The sequence below is a fragment of the Gracilinanus agilis genome, chromosome 5 (assembly GCF_016433145.1).
Source record: "Gracilinanus agilis isolate LMUSP501 chromosome 5, AgileGrace, whole genome shotgun sequence".
In the NCBI taxonomy this organism is placed as follows: domain Eukaryota; kingdom Metazoa; phylum Chordata; class Mammalia; order Didelphimorphia; family Didelphidae; genus Gracilinanus; species Gracilinanus agilis.
The window spans coordinates 109,792,099-109,817,821 of NC_058134.1; the positions used below are offsets into that span (position 1 = coordinate 109,792,099).

Sequence of the window (25,723 nt, forward strand, 5' to 3'; positions counted from 1 at the left end):
CCGCGCGCCGCGGCGCTGTTGCTGTCTCCGCCACTGGTGCTGCTGCTGTGCCGTCGCCGCCGCCGCCGCTGGTGCCGCTGTTGCCGCCGCTGCCGCTGGTGCTGCTGCTGCTGCTGTGCCGCCGCGGCTGCGGGAGGCGGCGCTGGCTGGCGGCTGGGCTCGCTCTAGTCAGCGGGCGAGGGAGCGAGCGAGCTAGTGAGAGAGTGTCTTTTAAAGATGGCCGGAGCGGCGGCGGCGGTGGCCGCCGGAGCAGCTGCCGAAGCAGCCCCCGCCGCGGTGGCCGTGGCGGCCCCGGGTCGGGCCTCGGCTGCGCCGCCCCCGCCGCCCGTGTACTGTGTATGCCGGCAGCCGTACGACGTGAACCGCTTCATGATCGAGTGCGATATCTGTAAGGACTGGTTCCATGGCAGGTAAATAAACCAACCCCCCCCCCCCTTCCTCCTGCTGCTGTTCCCCCTCCCCCCCGGCCGCGGGGAGCCGACCCCCAGGTCCTGGGACCGCACGCTCGGGGCTGGGGGCCGGGACTGCCCGCCGCGACCGGGGCCGGCTTCCGGGAGCCCCGTCTCCCTCCGCCAGCCCGGTCCAGGCTGGCGACGAGGTGGCGACCGGGGTGAAGAGTCACCACAACAAACAGGAACAAAGGGGGCCCGAGAGTGAAGTTGGCAGAGGGGAGGAGTTGGCGTCGGGGACCGCGACTCGGGGTCCGGGGGACTCGGGGTGGGGTTGGGGGGGCCTCGCCGGCAGCCCCCCCACCCCCCACTCTTTGCCTTCGCTGAAGGAGGTGGATCTGGGGGGAGGGCTCCCTGCCTCCGGGACGGGCTTGGGTCTTGCCCGAATTCTACGTCTAGAGCTTCCTTTTCTTCCTCTTCCCTTCCCCCTTGCCCCCTAGTTAAAATAAATTATGATTGTGTTTTCATGGAAACATTTCATCCCTCTGCTTGCGTCGGGGGGCGCGACGTCGTTGTCGCCTCCAATCGAAAGCCCCAGCCCCGCGAAGCCGTGCTCAAGTAAACATAGCAACAGATGAGGAGGCACGGTCTGTCGGGTACTTAAAAAAGAACTGGAAGAAGGAAGAGAAGAAAATTCCATCTTGTTAATTGGAAGTTTTCGGCTTCGGTCTCTCCCGAGGGGGCGGCAGGTTGGGAGGCAGAAATTGGCACCCCTCTTGGATGCTCCCCCAGCCCCCCGGGGAGTGGGACAGCTGGGCCGCTATGTAGGCGGGGGCGGGGGAGAAGGTGGAGGGGGCGGCTCAGATTCCCGGCCCTTCACCCCCCCCCCCCCCAAAGGAGAAACTTTACAAAGAGACTTCACATCGGCCGACCGACCCACGGGAGACACGTTAGGACCCGCTTTAATCCTAGTCGCGCCCCGACCCCCCGGGGGCTTCACTGGAATGAACTTTAGTCAATTGTGTAGGGGCTTGGAGTCTCGGTTGCGGTGGTGGCAAAGGTCGTTGCCAGAAGCGAGTCGCCTCCGTGTTTCTGGCTTTGACGTTTGTGGGAGTCGTGGGTCGGCCAGGCCGCCGACTCGTGTGTTTTGTAATCAAAGTGTGTGGCTAATAAAGGGCGGCGCCACAGCCTCCGGACTCCGGCGTGGGAGGGATTCTCGGGCATTTAAACAAAGAAACTAGTTACGAATGGGCCACCAAAGTCCTTTTTTGGAGGTTCGGGCACTGCCCTGGGGGGACCCTCTGGAGAAGTGAGTTCCCAGGCTAGGGTTGAGTCGAATATCTTGTCAAAATCAAGCCCCGGAGTGGTGGCAGATATGGTGGCTGTGATTGTAGGAAATGTCCTTTGATTGACAGCAGGACATTTAAATACAGCCCCCATCCTCCTCCTCCTTCCCCTTCCCCCCCCATTTTGCAAAAACACAGCCCGGGACTAAGCATCTTTGGCGCCCTCCACTGGTTCGGGAAAGGAAAGCTATTAAGTACTGTAATCTTGCTCGAGCATCTGTGCCCAAAATTCTGGAGATATCGAAGTGACAGGTCGGTTTTGTTTACTTCAGTAGCTCCTCGAGTAGGAAACCCTGGTATAAACAATCTCAGTAAAAATATCTTTCAGATACTTAGGACGACAGATCCTTAAATTAGTTAATTTAATGTTTAGGTTTCAAGTAGTTTGATGACCTTATTGCAACACAGAAAATAAACAAAATAAAATTTTAGAGTTGGAAGTGACCCAAGAGATCATATTGTAGTTTTAGTTAATGGTGAATCAGGTGCATTGCCCACGCTAATAAGTGATGGGTTCTCTTTATTTTAAATGGATAGAGCCTTGTGTACTTTTTGACGCCCTTTTTCTGCATTATAATACTTCTTTACTGTATAACTTTGGTTAAAGGCAAACTAAGATAATGATTTCCTAATTTTGGAACATAGGCTATTTCAGATATCTTTTAAAGTATATATGAAATTAAAAGTAAATAATTTTCTAATATATTTGGTCATATTTATGCTACAGTTGTTGCTCATGTTGGATTAAAATGTAAAAAAGTGGGTGGCATCTGGGTGGCTCAGTGGATTAAGTGCCAGGCCTAGAGATAGAAGGTCCTGGGTTCAAATCTGGCCTCAGACACTTCCTAGCTATGTGACTTCTGGGCAAGTCACTTAACCTCCATTGCCTACCCTTACCACTCTTCTGCCTTAGAACCAATACACAATATTGATTCTAAGACAATAGGTAAGGGTTTAAAAAAATAATTTTTTTAAAATGTAAAAAAGTGGATATGGCTTAAAAAACAAATTTTCACTTTTAGATGTCTGATATTTTTGCAGATATATGTAGCAGTTAAGCTTATTGCTAGTATCTTTCTTATAAAGAAATTTATGGTTATGAATTTTTAAGGTCAAAGAGATGAGGAATCTAGGAAAGGGGAATTAATTTAAAAAGATCTCTGATGTGAATTAAGCCTTCATGATTTCATTGTAATTAGACTACTGAAATAAACTTTTCTAAGTATAGATCATTTTCTGTTGTAAAACATTAGATGCTTTCCTTTGAAAGTAGAGTAAAATTAAGTTATGTAGTTTGAAAATCGTAACAAAGTTAGAAATTTTGTGAAATTATACTACTTACATACAAAAGAAGTATTTTAAATCATTAACATGTTAGATTGCTAATGAAATCTTGGCAATAAAGTCCATTAATGTAGCGGAATTGTTTTCCCCTAAGAAACTATTGCTGTGTAATACTTAAAAAAAATTGTACAGGGGCAGCTAGGGGGTTCAATGGATAGAGAATTGGGCCTAAAGACCTGAGGCCTTGGATTCAAATGTGGCCTCAGCTCTATGATCTGGGGCAATCACTTAGGCTCCATTGCTTAGGCCTTACTGCTCTTCTGCCTTAGAATCAATACACAGTATTGATTTTAAAATGGAAGGTAAGGGTTTTTAAATAAATAAATGTTTGGTTTGATTGGTGAGGCAAAGTTGGATTTAGGCAGGCAAGTTCAAAAGCTTTTCAAAGGTAATAGCTTGTAAGACAGGAGTAGGTTAGACAGCCCTAGGGTGTCTTCTGGAAATAGAAAGGAGGCAAAAGGAAGGAGAAATATAATAGTTAGAATTAATAGATCTTGTTTCCTCATGTAGGAAAAGAGTCAAAGTCAACTCCCAAGGTTTTGAGCTATAGATAACTGGGTCAGTAGTGATGCCATCAACCAAAAGGGAAGATAAATTGGGATAGATTTCTTTGTGAGAAAATGAGGAATTTTGTTTTGGACATATTAAAATAAAAACCCCAGGGTTGCAAGGCTAGAAATAATAGAATTAATAGATTTGGAGACTAATTTCCATATTGATAATCAGAAGTTACAGGAATCGATGAGATGACAACAGACAGAATGGAAAGAGTGATAAGAAGAAGAGAGGGATGAGGAAAAGTCTTGGAAGGTACTATAAAACTAAATGTCTGTATTTTTAGGAATGATTGAATGAATGTAAAAGCATTTATTATATCCTGACTATTAGCACTGTGCATACAAATAGAAAGTCAAGATAGTTCTTGGCCTTAATTTAAGGAGTTTGTTTTCTAATATTAAGCAACTATCTTCTTTAATTTATATATCTTTCACTCTTTGATATTTCAGGTAAATGAGGAATCTGTGTTTTATCTGTATTATCTCTTAGGGTATAAGATAGTCTATACATTTAGGAAACTAGTATTTCTATTTATTTGTTTCTTAACTTGATTCAGGTCAGAATTCTCATATTTTGGGATTTGATGAATAAGTCTATTCTTTTTATTCATATATTTTAAGAAGATTTCCATTAAAATGGTTAGATTTTTTTAAGGGATGTTGCCTTATTTCATGATGCCCAGTAAATGATGCATAACTCTATCCCATAAAACCTCTTCCTGAAATTAACTTCAGTTAATTTGGTTGAACTAACAGGTTTAAATTTCATTTTTTCCTCTTCAACTTTTTAACCAGCTCTTATTATAAATGTTGAACAAAAGGTAGACAGAAAAACAAGCCTGTCTACCTACAAACACATTCATGTTTTCTCCTTAAAACAACAAAACCTTTGAATGATCTGACCATCATTCCCCTAGTAGATCTATCATTCTCCTTTTTGTAGCTACACCCCTTGAAAAAGCTGTCCCATTAATTATCTCTATTTCTCCTTCTCTTTTAAACTAACCTTTGCATTTGGGTTTCAGACTTCATTAGTCAACTGAAACTGTCTTTTCTGTTGATGTCTGATTGCCAAATCAGGTGGCATTTTCTCAATTCTCATTATTATTTTGATTTCTGCATGACACTGTTGATTGCTATTGACACTGAATTTGGATATCTTGTAGATTTCTCAATCATTATGCCCCAAACAGAAATCTTTTATCTTTTCACTGTCTCTGTCAAAGTCTTCCTTTTTTCCAACTTTTTCTATACCTGTTGGGGCACCCTCTTACATCACCAAAGCACTAAACCTCATTGCCATCTTTGACATCCTTCATATATTGCTGAATCTTGTCATTTCTACCTTCAGAGCAGCAATCATCTACATCCTCATCTTTTCTTTTATACCACCACAGCCCTGGTTTAAGCTCTTTTCATCTTTTGTGTGTACTATTAGTGCCTTCTAGTTAGGCCTTCCTGCTTCAAGTCTTCCCCCCCCTTCCATCCCCCACTCATCCCTAGGTCCCACCCAATGAGTGATCTTCAGTGGCTCCCTGGTACCTCCAGAATTAAATATAAATAAGCTCCTTTGTTTGGCATTTAAAGTTCTCTGAGATAGGCCTCCTTCCTGCCTTCCAGTTTTCCTTTACTCTCCTGAATCATACATGGTATATATATTCCAGCAACATTGGTCACTTGAATGCAGTGATACATCTCTTGTCTGGTTTTTACTCATTTTCTCATATACCTCTCACCACTGCCCCTTAGTTTCCCTGTCTTCCTTCAAAATTTACTTCATCCAAGTAGATCCAGGTGACTTTTCTGGGTCCCCTCAGCTAATAATTCTTCCCCCCCCCCCAAGATTCCATCTACACTATATATAGCTACTTATATCTACCTAGTTTTTTACATATTATTTCCATCATTAGAATGTGAGCTCCTTGTAGGTAGGCTCCTTTTTTTTTCCCTTTTCCCCTTTGTATCCTCCTGCTGAACACAATGCCTGGTACATAGTAGATGGCTTAATTAAATGGCTTGTTCCCCTAACTAGAATGATTATAAGATTAAAAAATCTTGAATAATTAGTCTATCCATACTTATTAAGCATGTTCTATATGTAAGGCCTTATGACTATAATAACAGAATTTAAACTATAAGACCCTACTGTGGAATAATGCCTGGCACATGATAAGCATTCATAAATGATTGCTCAGTTAGCTTTCACTTCTAGCTGTATGTTGCTATTGATATCTGATAAGTTATCATACATTATTGCTACTTTTGGGCATTCAGACTAACTTTTCAGTAGATTACAACAGTCTTTAGAGAAGCAGATGATCTGCTTTCATTTTCAAATTTCAAAAAAAAATTTTTTTTTTTAAAAGATTTTTGGTAGCATTCTGAGGATTTTGCAGTATGTATGAAGGAATAGGTTTTAGGAATTGCTTATCGTGTGAATGCTGATTGAATTAAGAGTCTAGAAACCCAAATTTCAGGACTGTCTTTATATTGGCTAGTGATCTTAGGTAGGCTTCTTCACTTCTCTATTGTCAATTTTCTCACTTAGAAAATGAGAGTTTATCAATAATCATTTATTAAGAGCCTACTTATTGTATGCCAGGTCTTGTGCAAAACCTGAGGATACAAAGGTGGGTAAATGACAGTCTGCTTTCAAGGAGTTGCATAGTTCAGTGCAATTGGAGATAATCTGAAAAACTACCGAGGAGCAACTATACCAATCATATTCCAACAGGATAATTGGTGTAGGGAAGGCACTGGCTTTTAGGGTCACCGGGAAAAGCTTCTTGTAGAATATAAGATTTTAGCTGGAACTCGAGGAAATCATGGAGCCCTTGATGGGAGATGAGATGATAAGGGAGACATAAGGAATAGCCAGTAAATGCCTGGAATCAGGAAGTACGGGAGTATCTTGTGTGGAGAATAGCAAGGTGGTTAGGATATCACTAGGGTGTTGTAATGGGGAGAGTAGTTCATGTGAGGTAAAATAAATTGAGGAACTGTGAGGTAATAGGGATGTTTGAAAGAGTTATCAGCCCATATATTGAAAATGGCCTATTGTCATGTTAGGGCAGAAGTTAGAGCAGAGAAAGTTTGTGAGCTAAGCACTAAACTTGGAGAAAGAAGGGTAGTGTCTTGGAAAGCAGTAGAAAACTGCTACCAGAATTTTGATTGATTGGTAGATATTGGTAGATATGGATGGAGTGAGACTTCAAAGGAGAGGTTGCTAAAAGGTGATGGTCATAGAAGGTGATGGTCATAGAAGAACCTGGAAATGGCCAGAGGAATATTCCAGCTTCTCCACTTCTGGAAATGAGGTTTTCATTAAGATTGAGCCAGGTCGATGTGAAAGCCAAGTGATGGAAGGAATGGGAAAATAAAAGCTTTTTTTTAGATGAAAACACATTTTGTTACCTATGGAACAGACATTCTAGAGAGCACAGGAAAATTATTTGTCCTCTGAATTTGTAAAGACTTTAACAGCTCTATGAACTTAGAGTACTTTCTTTCTTTCTTTTTTTTTTTTTTTGAGAGATTAGATCTTAATAATGAAAAATGTACAAAAATATTCATAGCCATGCTCTTTGTGGTGGCAAAAAAATGGAAAATGAGGGGGTGTTCCTCGATTGGGGAATGCCTGAACAAATTATTGTATATGATGGTAATGGAATACTACTATGCTATAAGGAACGTTGAACTGGAAGATTTCTATAACTGGAAGAACTTCCAGGAATTGATGCAGAGTGAAATGAGAGATTAGATCTTTATTCCAAAATACCTGAACTTTTGTTTTTAAGCTCTTATCTAGTTAAATCAAGTTTTTTGTTTTTATTTGATCATAGCAGGAAAAGTAATAGTGGAAATATGTATTAGGATGTGGGAAATATGAAGTGAAGAACCTATGATGTAAAAAAAAAGTCCTTTAGTATAAAGTAGTTAATTAGCCTAGGTAAGAGCAATCATAGGTATGTGGTACATTTCTTGGTATGTGGTACATTTATATTTTGTGCATCTGGACTAAATCAATTTAAATATGATAGTTTCCTTAATTTTAAGAATTAAAGTATCCTTTTCTTACCTTTTCACTTGAATGCTTAGTTTGTGATCTTATTCATCTTGAAGAATGTATTTGTAAATTATATTAGTTTATCTGCATTCAAATGATATGCTTTGAAATAAAGCACATATTATCCATATGTCAGTGGAACTTTTATTTTAAATTGTTAACTTTTAAAAACTTAACTTTTTGTTAATGACTGTGCATTAGGTAACAGGAAAAACTGAAAAAACCAAAGGCCAAAGAGGTCTTGCTCAAGTTTCCAAAGATACTAAGTAGCTGACCCACACTCTCTGTCTTAAAATCCAATTTTTTTTTTCTATCATATCTCACTGTTTTTAGGGACTTGTTCTTGTAGTTGTTGGAACTGTTTGCAATTTATGGAAGAGATACTACAACTGCTTGTCCCATTGACTTTTTCTCGAGATGATTAACAATATTTCATACTACAGATGCCTGTCATAAGAAAGGGATATAAGGAAATGTGAAAAATCTATCATTCATTTGCAAGACCCTATTTGTTTTAACATAGGGATAAGAACTATACCTATGATTTCACTAGTATAGGGAATTCCTGGTTGATGAAACACTGCAGGGTCAGCACCCTCTCTGCAGCTTTTACTTTTAAGAGAGTAGTCCTGGCTTCAGGGCATGACTATCTACTACACCAGGATCAAATGGAAACAGGAACCTGCAGGCCTCATTTTGATTAAGGAGACCACCAATTAACATTATTTGTGCTGTATTGTGTTTTTATTTATTTCACATTTACATTTTAATCTGGTTTCAACTGCTGGTGTTGGACATCTCTGTGGTACATTATGCTTGTCCTAGCAGACCTGCAAGTTTTCTTTTTTTCCCTGAGAACAGACACCCTTCCCTGGACCCCCTTGTCTTTTTTGGTTTCACTTTTGAGTCTTGGTAGATACTTTCTGAAACTAACCTGCCTTTGCCTTCAGAGCACTCAACTTCAGTAATAGCACTTTTTTCTGATCATTCCAATATCTATGCCTTTTTTTTTAAAATACAGCTCCTTATTTCCTCCTAGACCATGGACCATCCCCAGGCTGCATTCTCTTTGACTTAATGAAATGTGCTTATGGGTTGAGCACAGGTTACTTTTCCTAACTTGTTTCAGACTTCAGTTAGTGTTATTTTATCATCTGTTCACCAATGGTGTAAAAATATTTATTTAAAAAAATCATCCCTGGAAAAAGATCTGGAATTGTAGAAAGGAGGGCATTATAGAGGGTTCTATACACTGCATTGAATGACATAAAAAGTATTTGCAAGTTAGAGTAGTGGATGTTGGTTAGCCCTGCAGGTTGGTTTGGCTTACATGATGAGCTTGTGCAAACAGTAATAAAGAAGAAATAAATGTTTGAAGAGAAACGAAGGAAGAGCATGGGAAGACCTTATTGAAAGTAAGAATGAACAGTTCAATGTGATTCATAGTTAGCCATTGAAGATTCTGGAGCTGGGGAATGACATGATGGTAACACATTTGTGTAGTATATTCTTTATGGGAGATTTCATGCTCTTTTTTGTTGTCGGGAGGAAGGAGAGGAAAAGGGGCTGAAGAGGAAGAGAGGGAGGGAGAGGTAGAGGTAGAGGTGTGTTTTCAATTTGGGTCTGTTTTGCCTCTAACTCAATATTCGTCTCTCTCCAAACTCTAGTTAGTTTTGGCTTTTCCCCAGTAAGATCCCAAAGTGCTCAATAATCTGGTTGTGGAATAATTTTTGAGCCAATGAAATGTTAGCTCAATGATTGTTCCTAGGCTAATAAGAGTCATATGTCTTTTCAGATAGCTATATTAGCACATAAGAGAAATGCAGTAACACTTCATTTATCCAACAGCATTGGGGATTGAAGTGTTCTACATCAATATATTTTCCTGATAACTAAAACCTGCTTCTTCTAAGAATGGAAACTTTTTGATACCTTAACTGTTTTTGATGATGGCTAGAGAATAAGAAGGAATGAGCTCATATCTTCATACTCAGATGAATCACATCCAAGGTAATGGAACAACTTGCAGGTGTGATTGCAGAACCACTTTTGGTAATCTTTTAGGAATATTGGAAATGAAAGAGTTACCAGATGGCTAGAAACTCAAAAAATATTCTCTTATTTCAAAAATGGAGAGGATTTTGGATGCAAGAAATTATTAGTAAACTTTGCATCTCTAGAAAAACTCTAGGATGAATTATTAAATAAATGTTTTGTGTGTACTTAGAAAAAAGGTAATCATTAGAAGCCAGCATGTGTTCCCTAAGGATAAATTGTGACAAATTAACCTAATTTTCCATTTTGGTATTGTGACTAAAGATTAAAAGATTAGGAGGGTGCTGTAGAAATATCAGAAATATCTCATATTTCATTGAGATTTTTTGATATGCCTATAGATAAAATTAAGAAATTGGGTTTGAATATTAGTATAGCTAAGTGGATTTGTGACACTTGCATTTTTTGGTAAACTGTTTTAATCCAAGTTGTTAAAAATAATTGATTAAAAAAGACTCAAAGACCAAACATTAAGGACCTCCCTCTCCACAGAGATCTGTAATCCTTAGATTAATGGGTAAGGTTGCAAAGAGAGATTTCATTTGCTGTCAGAAACAACTTTCTAACATCTCTAACCGGCATGAGCTGCCTTGAGAGATGGCAGGTTCTCCCTTATTGAAGAAATTTAGATAGGTGCTAGATGGTCACTTGTTTGGTATGTGATAGAGATATATGGAGTATGGAACAGGCCTAGATAATCACTGGGGCTATTGTTGATGATCATCTAGTCCAATAACTTGTTTTTATATAAGAAAAAGCTGAAGTTCAGGAGTCAAGGTTACTTTCTCTAGGTGAGAGAAGCCCCAAAGAACTGAGCCAAGCTTCAAACTCAGACTTTTGGATAGTAAGGACAGGCTTCTGTACTTGATGAGTAGTTTAAGGAACTGTTGATCTAGGAAGGGAATGAGTTGGGGGAGAGCTTGATGTTTATTTGTATAATAGATACTCTAGTTAGGTTCATTGCTTAACCATTCCTCTTCGTTATCTTTTGTCTTAGTATTAATTCTAAGGCAGAAGAGCAGTAAAGCCTAGGCAGTTGTTATTAAGTGACTTGACCAGGGAGGGGGTCACACAGCTAGGAAGTATCTGAGGTCAGATTTTAATCCAGGACCTCCTGACTCCAGGGCTGGCTTTCCACTATGCAACCTAGCTGCCCCAAAATTGCATTTATCTCTCAAGGTCCAAGTCAGAGTCCCAACTCATTCACAGTAAGATGTCCCTAAATATTGATTTACATTTTTTTGGAATTCCTGTAACCTGTACCATGCACACTAATACTTTACATATGTGATATTATTTGTTGCATTATTTGTGTGGGCTTTTCTCCCTACTTACATTGTAAAGGCAGGGACTATGTCTCATTGTTTTGGTATCTCTGAAATACCTAGGGCAGACTGGATCATAAAATAGATGCTGAATTGATGAGACTAGAGGCTGATTGATTGATTAGGATCTGAGAAAGGATAAACTAAAGAGATAAAATGTCTTTTATTTTGAATTGAAGATGGAAGTTTTAAAGCTTTTTTTCTTTTAAGAGTATTTTGATTTTTTGAATCTGTTAGTTGTGTTTGGTGATACTTTTGTATTGGAGAGTCATACTATTTAGTGGTTTAACTTTTGTATTATGTATGTAGGTCTCTCGGTAAATATTAGATGATGATATCAGAGATAGCCTGCTTCGTTATTGTTTAGCAGGTGATTTTACAAGTAGATTCCCATAGTGGTGATTTTATTGCTTATATTATGGTCTTATAGTAAATTCTTCTTACCTAGTGAATTTGATGATTAATTTTTGAGAGGATTTGATTAAATTAGGTTGCCCTAATGGACATTTGGATCCATATCACTTGGGCAGATACTACAGTTGAATAATCAGCTGGGTCCAGAATTTAATAGGAGGAAGAGAGCAGGCAGACTTGTATTTGTGGACTTGTACAGTATTTTCAATGACCATATATTTCTCTCTGAAACAAACAAAAAGAAAAAAAAATCCTTATTTTTTTTTGACATCAGTATTTTTTTTTTAAACCCTTACCTTCCGTCTTGGAGTCTATACTGTGTATTGCCTCCAAGGCAGAAGATTGGTAAGGGTAGGCAATGGGGGTCAAGTGACTTGCCCAGGGTCACACAGCTGGGAAGTGTCTGAGGCCAGATTTGAACCTAGGACCTCCTGTCTCTAGGCCTGGCTCTCAATCCACTGAGCTACGCAGCTACCCCCTGACATAAGTATTTTTATGATGGTGCTGTATGACTATGAGTCAAATAGACTCTTCAGAGAATCAAAGTTGCAAATTATTTAGAGTTATAAAGAAAAATTTAGTAGATAAAAATAGTCTAGTGTTCAAGAAATGGCATAGGGGGGCAGCTGTGTGGCTCAGTGGATTGAGAGCCAGTCCTAGAGATGGGAGGTCCTAGGTTCAAATTTGGCCTCAGCACTTCCCAGCTGTGTGATCCTGGGCAAGTCACTTGACCCCCATTGCCTAGCCCTTACTACTCTTCTGCCTTAGAACCAACATTGATTCTAAGACAGAAGGTAAGGGTTAAAAAAAAGAAGAAGAAGAAATGGCATAAAGGGGACAATTAGCTGAGAGTGCCAGGCCTCAGACACTTCTTAGCTGTGTGACTCTGGACAAGTCACTTAATCCTGATTGCCTAGCCCTTGCTAGGAATGATACTGACATAGAAGATAAGGGTTTTGTTTGTTTGTTTTGTTGTGTTTTTTTTTAAATAAAGAAATAGCATAAAGGTTAACATCCAAGATATGTATAACTAGAAAAATAAATGTTGAACATAGAGCCAGTGTGAGAGTTAACATAGCTAATGTCCATGTGCTCCATTGATATATTCATACAATGTCAAGAGATTTGAGGAATTCTCTCAGCATTTTAGGTGGATTACTCTGTCGGGATTATGGTAGGATATGAATAAGAATTGAATTAGATAAGAAATGTGCAATAAAAAAGACAAGATGATCACATGATCTAGTAAAGTATTGAAGAAGTTATCAAGTGAATTTTAGGGGAAGTTTTTCTGAAACTCTAGTCTGACCTCTAGTGGAAATTATGAACTACAAAATGGACCTTGTGATTCAGAGAAAGCAGTTTCAAATCTTGTATCTTATGCTTATTATCAGTGTAACCTGACAAATCACTCAATCTCCATTAACCTCAGATTCCATATCTTCGAATTGGACTAATGACACCTGAGGTTCTTATCTGCAAAAGAAGTGAATTGGACTAATGACACCTGAGGTCCTTTTCTGCTCTAGATTGTATGGTAAAATAAAATTTCATTTTTCATTAATGCAATAAATATTTTTCTTAAATGTACACTGTCACAAAGTCTAACCATATCTCATCATAACCTATCGTTCTACCTCACTCTATATCTTACTTCTTCTAACTTATCCTTTTATCTTCATTGAAATCTTAGGCACCTCCATACCTAGGTGTTTTCTTAGACTATTACCCATGCTTCCACTTCACTTTCCTCCCTCCCAAAATTCAGTAAGCCCTTGCTAGTTCACAAATTCAACTCTTCCACCTTCAGATTTTTCATCTTTTTGTTCTATTTTAGTTTATCTCTTGCTAAACTACAGTTCTTTATTATTCCCATCATGAGCCTTCTTAGCTCCTTACTCATATGCTACTGAATGGAACTGGAGGAAGTCACATAAGCATGCTGACTGAATACCTTCAAATTTTCTGTCTAATCTCAACTAAGCCTTCAAAGCTGGAAGGCAATCCTTATATTTCTCCTTAATTGATTCACTATTTTATTGTTTTTTGCTGTTCCAAAGATCTTTTCTCCTTACACCTCATACTTCTTTCCCTACCCTCTCGGCTGAGAACCATGACTGCTGAAAATTGAAGACATTTTCCCTCTTTTCCCCCTCTCTTCATTTTATAAACTTTTTGACATCCCTCATTTTCTTTTCTACCAGTTTAATAATGATCAATAATGAAGTGATCCTTTTTCTTGCTAAAATGAATTCCTCCATATTGATTGATTACCATCCCCTCTAGGCTTCTCTAGTAGATTACACCCTTCTGTCGGTTCTCCTTTCTGTCTAACCTTTAGTACCTTTACTACTGTCTTCATATATAACCAAATTTCCCTTATACATCAAAAACAAAACAAAACAAAAAGCTTTGCTAATTCCCTATTCTTCTTTTTAGCTATTATCTCTTCTCCTTTTCACAGAAAAAGCTGTCTCTATTTACTTCCTGCACTTCCTTTTTTTCTTTCCTTAAATCTTTCTATTCTGTCTTCTTATCACATCATTCAACTGAAACTCCTTTTTCCAGAGTTATCAACCATTGCTGATAGTCTTTTTAGTTCTTAAACTTACAGATCTCTCTGCTGCATTTGACATTGTTAATGACTCCATACACCTGGATTCCCTCTTTTTTGGTGACATTCTGGTCACCTGGTTCTCTTCCTACTTGTCTGATCATACCTTCCTCATCTCTTTTGATAGCTTATCCTCCATATCATGTCCTCTAACTGTGTGTTCCCTAAGGCCATCTTCTTTCTATATACACAGTCTCTTTTGATGATCTAACTATGGGTTCCATTATCATCTCAATGCCGGTGACTTACATGTCTAAATTTCCAGCTCCAATCTCGATTGAGCTTAAGTCCTGCATCACAAACTATCTATTGGGTATTTCAAGCTGGATGTTGGATGTCCAGGAGGCGTCTCAGAAACAACCGGTTCAAAATGGAACTCGGACTTCTCTTCAAACACATTCTTTTCCTAAACTTTCAGATTTTTGCCAAAGGCATCACTGGATCATCATCCAGTCTTTTCCTTTTCTTTTTAAAAAAAATTAATTAAGAATATTTTCCCATTGTTACATGATTCGTGTTCTTTCCCTCCCTCCTCCTGGAGCTGACGAGTAATTCCACTGGGTTATACATATATCATTGTTCAAAACCTGTTTCCATATTATTAATTCCAGTCTTTTTTTTTTTAAACCTTTACCTTCTGGCTTAGAATTGATACTAAATATCATTTACAAGGCAGAAGAGTGGTAAGGACTAGATAATTGGGGGTTAAATGATTTTCCCAGGGTCATATAACCAGAAGTGTTTGAGGCTAAATTTGAACCTAGGACCTCTGTTTTCCAGGCTTGGCCCTCTATCCACTGAGCCACCTACCTACCCCTGGTGTGTGTAGTTTTCAAAGTGAAATATATTCTCCATATACTCATTTGTTCTCTATATACTTGCATGTGCACCTGTTTTCTCCCTTAATAGCATGTTAAGCACCTGGAAAGTAAGAACTTTTTCATATTTTGTATTTGTACCTCTATCTCCAGGCTTGGTGCTTAACATAGATGCTTAATAAATGCTTATTTGTTGACAAATTGCAAATCTCTGTTGTTATGTACAGAGTAAGTTATAAAGATATGCAAAACACAATTCTGCTTCAGGGAACTTGCCATTCTATTAGAGATATTACAATCTAGGATTTGCATCTAACATTCACGAATATTGTCTTATAGGTGAAGTACTTTTTGGTTTAATATTTAATGAGAAAGTATAATTTATTTTACTCAATTTTAGAAATGTAGTGGTCACAGTGGGCATTTGACAATCTCTACTATTCAATCTTCCTGATTGCACTCTATCTCCCCTCCAATTTATCCTTCAAACTACTGTCAGAAGAATTTTTTCATAGATATGATCATGTTAGTCATTTGCTCAAAAGTTTTTAATGAAAACATAACTATCTTCTAAGGGCAGAATTAGGAGTAAGTAGAACTTGCAAGGAAGAAGATTTTAAAAGTTTGAAGTAAGTAAACCCTTCTTACAGAGCTAACCAAATGTGGAATATGTTGTTTTAGGATGGGTAGTGGGTTTTCTTTCATAGAAATTTTCAAGTTAAAGAAGAAAGATGACATTGGGGGGGATGTAGTTGAAATAATTCTTATTCAGGTATGGATTAGATTGATCAGCTTCATAAAGTTTGATGACAAGAAACTGGGTGAATGGGTAAAGCTCTGTAAACAACTGACATAGAGGAAAGCCTCATGAAGTGGTTGGCTTCATTGTGTATTGTTAAGGACTATGGCAAGGAACCTTAGCCCAAAGACATCTTCTAAGAATATTGTAAATACTAGAAACAAGCAGATAAAAGCTTTGGTGTGATTCTGAAGTCTTTTTACCCTGAGATCTGTGATTCTGAGAGACATTTATTGATTACCACCACTACCACAACTATGCTTTGTAGTAGGTTCTAATCAAGATCACAAACTATGTACAGATTTCAAACATTTATAATTGTAGTCATTGAACCTAACATATGCTTTATAGCTTAGTATTGATAGTTAGTGGTAATGAGTTCTTCACTGTTTAAGTATCATAGGAAATTTGGAGAGAAAAATCATTTATAGGTGTAACACTTGGAGAAAACGTCACAGGAGATAAAATTTGCACAGGGTCTTGGAGGATGATATAGTATTTTGCTAGTTGAATAGGAGAGAGAACAAATTTTAGGTAGAAGAAACAGCTAACCAAGCCTTCTGAAAAAAAACTTTAGAAATTAGCTACCTAGTCTTGTGACATCAAAAAAGAGAATATAAATGGGAGCAATGGGGGTGGGCTTGGGGGTAGGGAATGTGAAAATGTTTTCAAATCCCAGGGCATTCTGGTTAGTCATTAATTCAACTCTGTTCTCTTCAAGTGTCAAAAGAATGCCAGCTAAGCAACAATATCTAAAGATTAAGACAATGAAAAGTGCTAAAGTTGTCACTGTCCCACTCACCAAATGGCAGTGAAGCTCTTCTTCTGTAAACAGAAGCTGCTCAGCAAAGGTCAGATTGTCACCACTATAGAAAGGATGCCAAAATGCTGTTCTTTGGAAATCAAAAGATTTTACCTTTTGGGTTAGCAGTTTGAACACATGTGCATGTGCACATAGGTTTTTTGTTTTTTGGGGGGGGGTCAGGAGAAAATGTGATTTTGTGTTTGAAAGGGCTCCAAAATTCTTTGAAAAGATTTTACTTTAAACTGAAATGTGATTTTACAAAATTATTTTTAGAGAGATGCACCTTTATTACCAGACTGTTTTGACTATCGGTACTAATTCTTACTTGTTATTTTCATAGGCTTTATGAAAACTTTGTTTTTCCTTTTGTATGTTTGTTGATTTGATATTAACTGTTTCCAAGACTTGTTTTATTTATTTATTTATTTTTAATATGCAACAGAAAGTAGAGAAGTAGAAAGCCAGAGGTTTTGTTATATAAAACTATAAAGTTTTTTATAATAAAGTTCTATAAAACTATAAAGTTTTTTCCTCCAACAATGAGGCAGATAGGATAATCTTTACAAGATGTCCAAACTCCATTCTTGAACCAAATATCTAAAGATATTTTACATTTAAAAAAAAACAAACATCAAGGCCTAAGTATCTTTTGTCAGAGCAAACATCATTTATATTTCTGCCTTTGAATTTTGGATCTGGTAAATTTGTAGCAACAAATATAATTTTAAGGAAGCTTTACACTTTATTTTCCTAAATGATATTACATGCCTACCAGCATTATAAAATGGTAGAGAATTAGGAGGAAGGACAAAGTTTTGCTAGGACAGCTCTGGAAGAGGACGAAGACCTACAGTGGTATGCTATTAAATGATTAACAACTTAGACTCTGGGGGGAAAAAATCTATGTGGGAGCAGCTGAGTGGCTCAGTGGATTGAGAGCCAGGCCTAGAGACAGGAGGTGTCCCGGGTTCAAATTTGGCCTCAGACACTTCCTAGCTGTATGACCCTGGACAAGTCACTTAACCCTCATTGCCTAATCCTTACTGCTCTTCTGGTTCTGCCTTGGAACCAATACACAGTACTGATTCTAAGAGGAAAGTAAAGATTTTAAAATTTGAAAAAAAAATATGCACAACATACTTTTAGATTTAATTTGCATTAACATTTTCTCCATCACTTTTTAACATCTAAACAGTTAACAAAACAATAAATCAACTATGATTTGGAAGGTTTGCAAATTCCTAAGCTGTAAATGGTCATACTAAAAAAAGCCATTTGAACTGACTCCAGCCTACCCTTGGATAAGACATATCTGGAAAAAAAGATGTGAGTTTTGTGAGAAAGTTATTGAAAGGAAGTTAGGGATGGCCACTTTGGAGGATACTGAGATTGAGATGAATTTGATGTAAAAAACTATAGGTTACAAGGAATATTTGATAGGTGTTAACTGATTCAGATGTAGTAATTGAGGAAGAAATTGACTTAATATTTTATAAGGTCTACAGATTTGAGTTTAAATATTTACATTAAATAAACAGTATAATGTGGAAAGAATACTGGACTGGAATCAAGATATTTGAGTTAAAGAAACTCCTATTATAGTTGTGTGACATTAGACAAGTCATTTTATTTCTCTGTGCCTTAAGTAACTTGTACATAAAATGAAAGTAATACGTTTAACCACCTAATAATACACCTAATTTGTATTATTCTTGTGAGGAAAGTACTTAACAAACCTTGAAATGATATAGAAATATGAATTATACAATGGTTTAGTTACTTTAATAGTTATAACCATTTCTTGAAAACACTTTCTTTTTAATGTACTCTCAGAGGAAGTTGTTATTCTATTCCATTAGGTTTTACTACCAAGTTTGTGTCATTCTATTCTTTGTATTCTTGTTTCTTCTTTAAAAAAAAAAAAAAAGCTGCAACATGAGTAGATTCTACAGGTTTTATGACTGCTTTCACTTTTCTTTGGACCCTTAGGAAGGTGTTTGTCTTCAAGTTGGACCATATTTTCTGTTTTTACATTAACTCAAATGTTCTTTTTTATTTTATCTTGATATTTTTACAAAATCATCATCCTCAGAAATATTTAAGAAGTCTTTGTCCACTGGGATATGTATTTAAACTATATTCTAAAGTTGATGACAGGCTCCCCTTCTATCCAGTAGTCTCAGAGATGGGCATATATTCTAAAGATATGACACAGAATCCTACATATCACAAAATAATAATATCTGCACTTTTTATGGTAGCAAAAAATTGTAATCAGAGTGGGTGTCCAATGATAGTGTTTAACAAGTTGTGGTATAGGAATGTAATGAAATACTCTTGTATTTTTAGAAATAATGTATGAAGAATTCTGAGGTACATAGAAATATTTGCAGAATGAAGTAAGCAGAACTAAATCATTCCATTAAGGTAAATTAAAAGTTAGTTGAATTCCAATTCATTGGAATGACAGACCTTAGTATAGGCAAACAGATGATGAAAAACATACCATCTTCCTCTATAGAAAGTTGAGAGGAATAACTTGATTTGTTGGACATACATCAAACAAGCTTTAAATTGGTTTTACTGAACTGTTAGGAAGTGTTGGGGTAGGAAGTGTGTATGGCAAGTAGAGATGGTCTTTATTGGCTATTCTGCTCTATCAGTAATGTAGCTAGATTAATATCTATATATTTTCCTATTTTTAGGGACTATCACTTCCATTAGCATCCTACTCTGATGCCTTATTACAGTATAGAGGCGATTCTTGGTTTTTTAAAGAGATGCCAGTAGAGCAGGGGTCTGCAACGTATGGCTCTTGAGCCATATCTGGCTCTTTCTGCAGGAGCCATAAAGCCATTTTTTTTTTAGGTGCTGTTTTAGGAGCGTGCACTGTTACAGGAGCGTGCACTGTGAGCACTGTATGGCTCTCACAAAATTACATTTTAAAAAATGTGGCGTTTATGGCTCTCACAGCCAAAAAGGTTGCCGACTCCTGCAGTAGAGCATAGGCTCTGGCAAGAGCTATCAAATTAAAAACTTGTAAATATGGACACACATCTGTCGGCCCACTTTCCTAGATAAGTTTGAAAAGATTGTTATTAAATTGGTTACAGTGCAAAGTATTTTTCCACACTGACCACTTTTGAAAAAGCATCTACTAAGTCCTATGAAGACCTAGCAATTTCTGAATTTAAAGTATTTAGCTTTTAGGAATACTGTGCTTAGTCACTCTGTTATACAAAGGAACAATTGAAATTGCATTTTAATTTAGTCAATTTCTTTTTAAAAAGTCACAAAATTATAAATTCCATTTTCATTTAGGTATTTATATTCCTAATCTTAAAATTTCATGACACTTTTTCTTTAAGCATTAAAAAATTATTCTAAACTTAATAGCTCAAACAAAAAACTCCTTAATGAAAGAAAGAAGTAGTGTCTGAATTGGGGACCAAGAAGTAATCTACATGAAATGGTAAACTTTAGTTATTTTATATTTGTTGAAAATATCAGTTGACTGACTAGCTGAAAGCAAAAAGTTCTGTACATTTTTTCTTCTGTATTTTTTCAAATTTTGTTCTTTTGCTATTATTTATATTTAGTCACAATTAATTTATATATTGTTCCACTTCTAATTTCTTTACTCAGCATCATTTCAGGCCTTCCTACTTTTCTTCATATTTGGGCTTGTCATTTGTAATTTATTTTGCTATAACGTACCATTTTGTTTACATATCAAATTTTGTAGCAGGACATATTAAGCATTTCTGGTTTCCATTTTTTTAAATGAGTAATACTACACTGAAAATTAAAAAAAATAAGTTTTTGATAATATGACTAGAGTACAACTGTAGTAATGGAATCATTGAGACAAAAGTTGTGAAGTTTTGTAGCTCTTATTGTATGATTTAACATTCAGCTCAAGAGTCTTGTGTTAATTATGGATTAGTGCCTAGTATGTACCAAGTATTGAAATATAAAAAACCAAAAATAAAGCAATCTACCATTAATCTTTAATAATCATTGCTTTATAAATTTGGTCTTTATTTTTCCTATAATGTTTATTTCCATCAAAGTATCACTGCATCTTTCTGATTAAGTTTTGCCTGATTTAAAATGTTAAGCAATTTTTAAATAATGTATAATTTACCTATTTCAGCATTTTAAAATTATTCTAACTAAAAATTGTTAATTGTTTTGAGTACTGATGCTAATAACCAGTTAGTAGATTATTGTCATTGATATCAATGCACTCAAGGAAATAAGTCACTCACTTGTGAGTGGTGATTAAAAATTGGGCTTGGAAACAGAATTATAGAGCCTCAGAATTGAATGGCTTATTTAGCCAGCTCTTAAATGAAGCATGATTTTACTAAATGATATGAAAATGAATAGAGGTATAATATTCTTCTATATCTAGGGAACTGGGCTTAACCTTTTATGAATAGGGTGTAGCCCTCCTCAATTTTGAATTTTATCATCTCTCAGATCCTAGACGTAGTCATAGCACCTGAAACAGTTGCTGTGGCTTGTCTTTTTTGCTATGAGGATGCTAGAGCCACATTTCATGGATCTAACTCAGCTAAGGGTAGTTACTTTTTAATTTACACAGCGATTTCAGTGTCAGTGATTTTGGAGGCATTGTGCCTTTGACATTCCTACTAGCTTACAGTAATGTGGAATTCATTTAGATTGCTCCTGTTTCTTTGAAGTTTCTCTCCAAGTATGCATCATAGTTCACTGAGCAAGTGAAATATAATTTTGGCATGTGCTGGTTGTGTGTGTGTGTGTGTGTGTGTGTGTGTGTGTGTGTGCGCGCGCGCGCACCCAACTAGAATTGTTGGCAGGTCTAGATCAACATCTCACACCCTATACCAAGAAATTAAGAATGGGTGAATGACTTGAATATAAAGATGGAAACTATAAGTAAATTAGGTGAGCACAGAATAGTATATTTGTCAGATCTCTGAAAAAGGAAAGATTTTAAAACCAAGCAAGAGTTAGAAAAAATTACAAAATGTAAAATAAATAATTTTGATTACATTAAACTAAAGTTTTTATACAAACAAAACCAATGCTACCAAAATTAGAAGGGAAGCAACAAATTGGGAAAAATTTTTATGACAAAAAAACTCAAAGGTCTAATTACTCAAATATATAAGGAGCTAAATCAATTGAACAAAAAACCAAGCCATTCCCCAATTGATAAATGGGCAAGGGACATGAATAGGCAATTTTCAGGTAAAGAAATCAAAACTATCAATAAGTACATAAGAAAGTGTTCTAAATCTCTAATAATTAGAGAAATGCAAATCAAAACAACTCTGAGGTATCACCTCACACCTAGCAGATTGGCTAAAATGAAAGAAGGGGAGAGTAATGAATGTTGGAGGGGATGTGGCAAAACTGGGACACTAATGCATTGCTGGTGGAGTTGTGAACTGATCCAGCCATTCTGGCTGGCAATTTGGAACTATGTTCAAAGAGCGCTAAAAGACTGCTGCCTTTTGATGCAGCCATAGCATTGCTGTGTTTGTACCCCAAAGAGATAATAAGGAAAAACACTTGTAGAATTGTTGGCAGTTTTAGTTTTAAATTTATAAGGTTAAGCCTTGCAAAAAAAAAATACATAATGTTTGGTGTAGCTTTCTTTTTATTCATGATTCTGAATTTTGATTTTTTTTCTTTCTGTCTTAGCTGTGTTAGAGTAGAAGAACATCATGCTGTTGATATTGACCTGTATCACTGTCCCAACTGTGCAGTTCTCCATGGATCTTCCTTAAGTAAGTATGAAATGTGCAAAGTAAATATCAGTGCAGCATATATAATATCCCATGCTAACTGGTTATGTTATTATTACAAAAAATATTTTGTAGGGGACATTAGGAATGAGTTCTAAAACTATTATTAAACCATTTCCAGGTCAGTAAATTTGGGTGTTAGTGAAAATATATTTTGATTCTGGTTATGCAATCCAACTATTTAATCTATTTGCAAATGAAAAATATCTTCTTTTGGAAATATTTGTGATAATCCACAGAATTGTTTCCTCAACAATAAAACTAGGCTATAATCCTTTAAACAAACTTACTATTTTGCTGTTCAGCTTTATGTTTTTTGCAGAAAATAAACTATTAAGTTACCATTCATTAAGAATGTGCACTTTAGAATTATTTCATGTCTTTTTTTGCTTACAAATTTAGACTATAAGATACTCAGAATTGTGATCATTTTTCATTTTATCAAAAAACTCCAGACTGAGAATTGTAGACTGCTAATACTGAAATATGTTTTGGTCCACAGTTAGATTTAAAGAGGAATCTATAATATTTTTCTGACTTACATTAGAGTATAATTTAGAATTCTTTGCATTTTAAAAAATTCTGTTCTCTAGTTCTTTATATGTGCCTTTGCTTCATTTATGTGGTATTAGTTGCATTTTTAGAAGGTTAGACTTAAATAAATTATTTTTTCTAGGTAATAAAAATCATGCCTTTGTGAACCAAGGTGATAGTAATTATTAAATACGGGTAGTTAGCTAGCTTGAAGAAATTATCTACTAGTTATAATATTGTTTCTGTGGAAATGTGTGCAGAGGCTGAACAGACAATTTAGAATCAAACTTGTGGAACATAGCTTATTTGTATGCTGGAGAATACCTGTGTGTTAAATCTAATTTGGCATTTTCTTGATGATTCAATTGACACAATGAGAAGTTATTAAACTAATGTAATACCATGATGCACTCAGAGTAAACTGTAATACTTTTATCAGTGAACAGAATGTGTTTCAGTGATAATTTTGATGTCAGAAATTTTGTTTTCTTAAATAGAAATGATAGAAAAGCTAAAAGGATGTTATTCTTTTCCTAGCTCTGCTCTCCTCATGAGCTAGGTTTGGCTTCATTATTCTCAAGACTCACACAAGTACTACTCTCTCAGGATACTCTTTTGCCCAACAATACTAATGCTAACCACTTGCTATGTGATGACCAGTCTTTGTGGAGACCTGGTTAGCAAGATTAAAGCATTGGGCTTGAAGTTAGGAAGATGAGTCTTCCCTGAGATCAACTCTGGCCTTAGACACTTAAATTACCTGTGTGACCCTGGACACATAATAAGCCACTTAACCCCATTTTCCTCAGTTTCCTCAACTGTTAGAGAAGAATATAGAGAGGGAGATTAGCAAATCACTCCAGAATCTTTGCCAAGAAAATCCCAAATAGAGTCACAAAGAGTTGGATAAGACTGAAACAAGAGAATTAAAATTTTGGTATGTCCTGGCTGGGTAGATAAGGCTCACAGGAGGGCAGGGCAAACTTAAATTGTTGTCAGTTTTATTTTTAAGTTTACATCTACTTTTAAAAAAGCACTACTGTAGCATTATTTATTGCTCAGGAGAGCAGAATATTTCTCACCCTGCTCCATCTCTATGCCAATTTTGTTAATTTCACTCCAGATGCTTAGGAATTGAAATACAACTATACTGAGAGGGTGTGTGTGTGTGTGTGTGTGTGTGTGTGTGTGTGTGTGCGCACACAGCTATTTATCTCTACGCTAAATGGATCCAGAATGTGGTGCTTTTGTGATTGGAGTTCTGTCTCTTCTCTCTAATAGTCAGTTGTCACTTTGAGCTACTGTTACTGTTCTTTTGGTTGTTGGTTATAAATATGCTGTCCTGTTTTCTCATCACTTGTCTAGTGGAACATTTCAGAGTAGTTCACCTATTCTTTGGGGGTTTTATGTCACCTTTTGTGTGCTCAGAAGTTGTGTTTTGTCTACTTCAAAGGTTTATTGGGAATATTTGCAGAATATATTGGGTTGCAAAAAAATAAAGCTGCTTAAATTTGCTTAGCTTTTTAGAAATGATTATCTACGAAGAAAAAGGTTTTCTGAGTATGGCAATAAATTTTCAACATGTGTTCTCTAATCACTAAATTATTATACAAAATATATGTAGAAACTTGTGCACACACTTCTCTTCAAAGATAAAAGCTGGAAGTTAACTATTTATATACATGATGTGTATTGTAGGCCAGGCAGAGAGTTAAGATAGGAGTAAAATAAGCCTTTTGGGGAATATTTAGCTGTCATTAAAAAAAGACTTATTTAACCATAGCAGTGAAAAGAAATTATTGAAAAGAATATTGTGGGGGCATCTGGGTGGCTCAGTGGATTGAGAGACAGGCTCAGAGATGGAAGGTCCTGGGTTCAAATCTGACCTCAGATACTTCCTAGCTGTGTGACCCTGGGCAAGTCATATTGCCTAGCCCTTACCACTCTTCTGCTTTAGTACCAATACACACTGTTGATTCTGAGATGGAAGGTAAGGGAAGAAAGAGAGAGGGGGAGGGAGGGGGAGAGGGAAAGGGGAAAAAGGAAAGGGAAAGGATAGGATAGGATATTGTCAGGGCCACTGGGAACCACTTGGCTGGGGATCCTGAAGGGTAAGAATGCAGATGGATTCAGGAGGGCTGATGGCAAGCAAGTGGCAAGTTTATTGATCACAGCTAGTGTTACATAGGACAATGTTATATAAGCTAAAGGATTAGGTAATCGTTTTATATGGACAATGTTTAGTAGTAATTGTAAATCACTTAGTACAGTGACTTAGTTTGCCCCACCAAAGCTTAGACAGTTTTCTATAAGATAATAAATCACAGGTAAATATGTAACCATCTAGCCCAGAATCTCAAGGAAATATTTGCTTCAGTGGATTTGTCAAGAACAGCCAGTTACTACCAAGTACAGCAGAGGGGGAGTTGGAAAGGAGGGGTTTTGGGGGCCTGAAATAAGGAGTGCTACATGACTGATTCTTGCCATGGCTTTGATTTTACTGGGGTCCACTCTCAGTACTGGGGCCTACAGAATATTAAAGAAACAGCTTTTCAGGGGAGCAGGTAGATGGCTCATTGGATTGAGAGGAAGGCCTAGAAATGGAAGGTCCTGGGTTCGAATTTGACCTCAGAAATTTGCTGGCTGTTGTGACCCTGGGCAAGTCACTTAACTCCCATTGCCTAGCCATTACCACTCTTCTGCCTTAGAACCGATATATAGCATTGATCTAAGATGGAAGGTAAGGGTTTAAAAAAAAAAATGAGGATACAGCCTTGCTTCTTTGAGTACTGATTTCTTGCCTCTTATGTCTCCCATGATAGTCTAAGCTCAGGAGCCTAAAGGAAGAATTGAAATTGC

The 25,723-nt window shown here is 36.9% G+C and overlaps 1 protein-coding gene across 1 annotated transcript in view; it reads left to right on the forward strand.

Annotated features, from left to right (window-relative positions):
- The first annotated feature begins 216 nt into the window (after nt 1-216).
- The window catches only part of KDM7A (lysine demethylase 7A), a 107,030-nt gene continuing 81,523 nt past the window's right edge, over nt 217-25,723 (forward strand). The window contains exons 1-2 of the mRNA XM_044679398.1: nt 217-410; nt 22,227-22,312. Coding sequence (XP_044535333.1) covers nt 217-410; nt 22,227-22,312 — 280 coding nt within the window. The remainder of the gene's footprint in view (nt 411-22,226; nt 22,313-25,723) is intronic.